The sequence below is a fragment of the Fragaria vesca genome, linkage group LG6 (genome assembly GCF_000184155.1).
Source record: "Fragaria vesca subsp. vesca linkage group LG6, FraVesHawaii_1.0, whole genome shotgun sequence".
NCBI lineage: Eukaryota > Viridiplantae > Streptophyta > Magnoliopsida > Rosales > Rosaceae > Fragaria > Fragaria vesca.
Window position 1 is genome coordinate 5,596,398 of NC_020496.1, and position 5,425 is coordinate 5,601,822.

Consider the following 5,425-nt stretch of genomic DNA (forward strand, 5'->3'; position numbering starts at 1 on the left):
GTGTGATTTGTGAGATTTTTGGTACGCAGCGATTTGTGGTGTTTTGGGTGTAAATTGAAAGGATCGAACCTGGCAAGCTCTGATGCCAAGTAGAAAATAAGGATTCAATATGGTTTGGTATGCTTCAATGTATTATTCTTCTCCATATAGGAGGTTTATATAGAGATACAATTGTAGTGTTAATAGGAAAATATTTCATACACCTATACATAATATTCAATCTACACATACAAAGAAAGTAAATATATTAATATATTCTACAAATTCTAGTTCGGTCGATAATGATCCAGAACATATGAAAAAAATGGAACATGATCTAAACTGTATCAGAATTCAACTACGAAACATAACATTTAAAATGTTCTAAATTCTAATAACAAAGTTCTATGGGGTAGCGTTTGTAATGGGGGCCTTGGCATCAGCCTCGACTCCTACGGCCACACCGGTGGTACGCCCCATTTCCAAGTCCGATTCTTTTGACCCCGCCGTGGTAGTCGAGCTTTGGTTACCAATTTTTTCCTCCTTATTTGGCCGGGGCTGCGTATATCCTATCCCTCTTCGAGTAGTTGGAAAAATTGTGAATAAGAATGATGCAAAAACCCCAGCTCCTAGAGGCAAATTGATAATGATCTGATTCAGATCATCTGATGGTTTCGGAAAGAAGCAATTCTTCACGTTGAGATCGGTAAGAGCAAAGATAAAGAACAGAGATAGTGACAAAAAAGCATGAAGATAATCTATACGCTTTATTCTATACTTCCTCAGGCGCTTTTTTTCATCATCTTCTTCTTTTTTTTGATCATCAGTAATCACTTTTGCTCTAGGGTTTAAGATGTGTATGCCTTCATTAGTGATGATACCATAATAGAACTTCCCATCGGTACTGTCTATGAAGCTATCAGTAAAGGAGGTGAATAAGCAGATGAAGGCACAAATGAAAATCAAGGATATTGAAAGCCCCTTATTGGCAGGATGGCATTCGCCGTTGTTGGAGAAACTAGGAATGAGGGCCTGGAATGCGAGGACGGTACCGGTAGGTAGGAGGTTAGCAAGATTGGCTACACCGGCTATGGTCTTTTGAGTAGGTGTTGTAGTGGTCATGGGGAAGAAGAACTAGCTAGAGAAATTAGGGGTTTCGTTCTACGTATCAGTTGGGTGCTGGAATTGAAACTACATATGCAATATTCTGTGATATATATAGGGATTTTCATGTATTGCATCAGTTCATCATCAGGACTTTAATTAGAGTTCAAACAATTAAGGGCCGGGTCTGCTTAGGCGGCTTTGCGTAATGACATACTAATGTATATAGAACTCGTAGGGACAGAAAATGAGTGATCTGAACTTTGAACTAGCTAGTCTTTGAACCTTCCGAAGTCTTTGGGTATGACTATATAGAGACTGTACATGTAGTAGGTTATGCCAAGTCCAAAGTACGTATAAAAAATTTCTTGCAACTAGTCTTTGAACCTTCCAAAGTCTTTGTTATATTGGTTCTTATGGTCATGATGAACATTCCATTGGTCCATCTGGAAACGAAAACTTCATCAGAAAGAATAGTCTTGATCGTATTTGTTGTTTTGTTTTGTAGCTTTAGGCCAAATAACCCTTTCCCACAAGTGATCAAAGGGGAAGAAACAAGGCATATGGCTAATGGCTAGGTATGCTAGCTTTGTCTTTGCCCTAATAGACTTGTGTGCATTCGTTGAATTGTCAAAAGCACGCTCTTAGAATTGAACCCTCGCTCTCCGATGAAACTTCGGATACCAACCGATTATGATGTTTCATGACTACTCTCTCTCCTCATATTGCCTCATGAAGAGATAATCTTATGGTCGGAATTTTCCCTGCATTTAAGTGTGACAGACTGTCTAATAAAAATCAATCAAAAGCAAGAGAGAGCATTCACACGGAAAAGTCATGACACTAATATTGAGCCAATAAGCCCTCAAAATCGGACTGCATTACTATGAACTGCTGTGATCGTCCCTCAAAATCGGACTACATAATAGAACCAATTACAAATTGTCATGACAAATCTTTGCAAGCCGGAACTTCACTTATTTACATTTGATTCGTAAAGGGTTTCTAGCTACGAAATTCGAATTAATCATTAACAAACAACATATACCCCCTTAAAAAAAAGATTTGAAACACAAACTTTTCAAAAAAAGAAAACAAAGAAAGAAAGAAGGGCAACACAAAGGGTTTGGGCGGGTCAAACCGTCAAACTGCTAGCATGCATGTTTGACAAAAGTTTGATAAAAGCTACGTAAAAAGAAATTTACGGTGTTGAAATTCCACGTGGTGACTTCCTATTGGTATCATGGTTCTACTTTAAACCCTAGGAATCTAAAATTCTATCAAATGCATCAAGATTTGGGTTTATTCTGTAAACCCTAGCGGTGCAAGTTTGATTGTGCCGGAAACCAGCCATGAGAGGTGGTGATAGTGCTCCTCCAAAAAGACAACACTCCCTGTCGACTTTCATTCGATCTCTGAATACTTGTATGGACGATCTCCCCGATGAGGTACTGATTGAAATTCTTCGTCGACTTCTTTGCTACAAGTTCGTTAATCAAACCAAGTTTGTGTCCAAGTGGTGGTGCACTCTCACATCCAATCCTCACTTCATTCGCCGCTTTCTAAGTAATCATAGGCAATCACAGACGTTGACGAACCGTACCCTAATAAACATACGAGGAGAAGAATTCCTTGATAGAATGTCTTCGTCCCCTAAGCCGCCGCTAAGTCCATTGTTCAAAAGAATCATGAGCTTCCATGGTCGTCTAAAAGCAGAGCCAGTAGTTGTATGTACATATAATGACCTAGTTCTCTCTGTTCTTCCAAATTGAATGAGCTAGGTGATTACTACATCTGCAATCCATACACAATGCAATGGCTTCCCCTCCCTCCCCCACCTGAAGTAGTCCGTTGTGTCCGTTGTGTACCGGTGGGATTCATCTGCGATCTTCCCTATTATGACTGCAACAAAGTCGATGATGAGGGAAGACATGTCGTGCAGCTTAATGCCTAGTATCGGTGTGCTGTAATGAGATTGATCTTTTCTACGGATCAAAAAATTGCAACGAGATTCAAACTACAGGTGTTTTCTCCGAGACTGGTGAATGGAAAGAGTCAATTGTATCACTCCCATCGGGAATTGATATTAGGGCTTTCTATGGTCGTGGAATATCACCGTTTGTTTACGAGGGAATGCAATTTTGGGACTTTGTTGGTGTTTACCAGCACCCTTTTCTTATTGGATTGGATCCCTTCATGATCAACAACACTATTAGTGCTAATGGTACAATTGATCAGTATAAATTCCGTTTTATACAACTCAAAGAAAATTGGTTGTATCCCGTCAAGTGCCTAGGTGAGTGCAGAGGTGGTGGTGTTCGCATGTACGGCCCTGCTGGCGGTCATCGTTTTTCTCTTTGGGATTTGACTGAAGAAGAAATGCATGGTGCAAGTGTGGGATTGGGAGACGAAACCATTAAGAATTACTTGGAAGTCGATACAAAGAAGTGGCATGATGATGCTCTTCATGTGCTGGGTATTGACCCGAATAATGAAGATGATGAAGATATCTTTTATGTCCAAGGATTTTGCGGTTGAGATATTTACAGGGGAAAGATTAGTACTACAGAAAGGGGCTTCCTTTGGGCTGAAAAGCCAGAAAGGATATCTGAAAAGCCAGAAAGGATAGCTGAAAGTTGGGATGGAAGTATCACATGTCAATACTTCCCACTTGTTGTCCCATGGTGGCCGACACCCCTTCCTAGACTACCACAACACATGCGCGCAGGCGGCGCAGCCGCGCAACACACCTGAATCTTCAATCTTCATGAAGCCTTGAAAAAATGGTGGATGGATCGATGGTGAAGCGCATGATTCTTGATTTTGATTCTTATTTTCTACAACACTTGGTAAGAATCAAATGTACAATTCAATAGGCACATGTGCTTCTATACAAAGGAGTGGTTTCAGCTAGTCCATCTTTTTTTCAGCTAGGCATGTACATGTGACTTTCTACTAGCTAGTCTTTGAACCTTCCAAAGTCTTTGGGTAGGAGAGACTGTAGAGACTGTGCATGTTGCCGGGTCCAAAGTACGTATAACAATTTTTCTGTAACTAGTCCCTTCAACTAGTCTTTGAGCCTTTCGAAGTCTTTGTTATGTTGCTCTTATGGTCATGATGAACATTCCATTGGTCTATCTGGAACCGAAAACTTAGCTTTAGGCCAAATAACCCTTTTCCACAAGTGATCAAAGGGGAAGAATGACTTTGTCTTGCCCTGATAGCTAGGCTTGTGTGAATTCATTGAATTGTCAAAAGCACGCACTTAGAATAATAGAATTGAACCCTGTCCGATGAAGTTTCCGACACCAAAGGATTTAGATCTTTCATGACACTCTCTCCTCATATTGCCTCATGAAGAGAGAATCCTATACGGCCTGAATTTTCCCGGCATTTAAGTGTCAAACTGTCTCATAAATAGATTATAGAGCTCGAGTAAAATGGCTCACGGATGGGGATCGTAGTACTTCATTTTTCCATGTCTATGCCAAGGTTTGTTCTGCTAGTGCCCGAATGTCTTCAATTCATGATGGAGAAAGGATTCTTTTTGAACCCTCAGATATTGCAGCTCATGTAGTGGGGTTTATCAAAATCTTTATTCTTCCTCCTCTACTCCAAGGAATCTAGATGAGGTATGCTATGTTATTCCTTCTTTGGTCACCAATGCAGAAAATGATTGGCTTACAGTAATCCCTTCTACTGAAGAAATCAAAAATGCTGTCTTTGCTATGGATGCTTCCAGTGCACCTGGCCCCGATGGATTTCAAGGTTGTTTTTATCAATCTTGTTGGAATATTGTCGGTTCGGATGTTGTTGCATGTGTGAGGCAATTTTTTATGCAAAATTGGCTGCTTCCTAACATAAATTGCAACTTCTTGGTTCTTCTTCCAAAAGTTCAGGATGCCCATGAAATTACTCAATTTTGGCCGATTGCCTTAGCCAACTTTCTTTTCAAGATAATTCCAAAGATCTTGGCTTCTCGTTTGGGACCAATTGCTGCTCGTATAATATCTCTAGAGCAAGGTGCTTTTATTCCAGATAGGCAGATTACTAGTTGCATTGGCACAGTGTCTGAATGCTTTAATCTCCTTGATCGCAAGGCCTACGGTGGTAATGTGGGGATTAAAGTGGATATTGCTAAGGCATTTGATACGCTGCATTGGGATTTTCTACATAGAGTCCTCAAGAATTTTGGGTTCTCTAATATTTTCACCAGTTGGATTATTACTATTCTTAAGTCGACAAGGTTATCAATCTTAATTAATGGTTCTCCTCATAGGTTTTTCTCTTGTTCTCTTGGTGTGAGGCAAGGGGATCCTCTTTCTCCATTATTATTTTGTCT

At 40.1% G+C, this 5,425-nt stretch overlaps 1 protein-coding gene across 1 annotated transcript; it reads right to left on the reverse strand.

Annotated features, from left to right (window-relative positions):
• Window positions 1-384: 384 nt before the first annotated feature.
• Window positions 385-1,101, reverse strand: LOC101304116. Its single transcript, XM_004304974.1, has one exon. The coding sequence runs from the start codon at window positions 1,099-1,101 to the stop codon at window positions 385-387; it is 717 nt and encodes a 238-aa protein (XP_004305022.1).
• Window positions 1,102-5,425: the final 4,324 nt, after the last annotated feature.

Bases quoted from the DNA above. Each gene is read 5' to 3' on its own strand.
- LOC101304116 (XM_004304974.1), bottom strand. From the start codon at position 1,101: ATGACCACTACAACACCTACTCAAAAGACCATAGCCGGTGTAGCCAAT.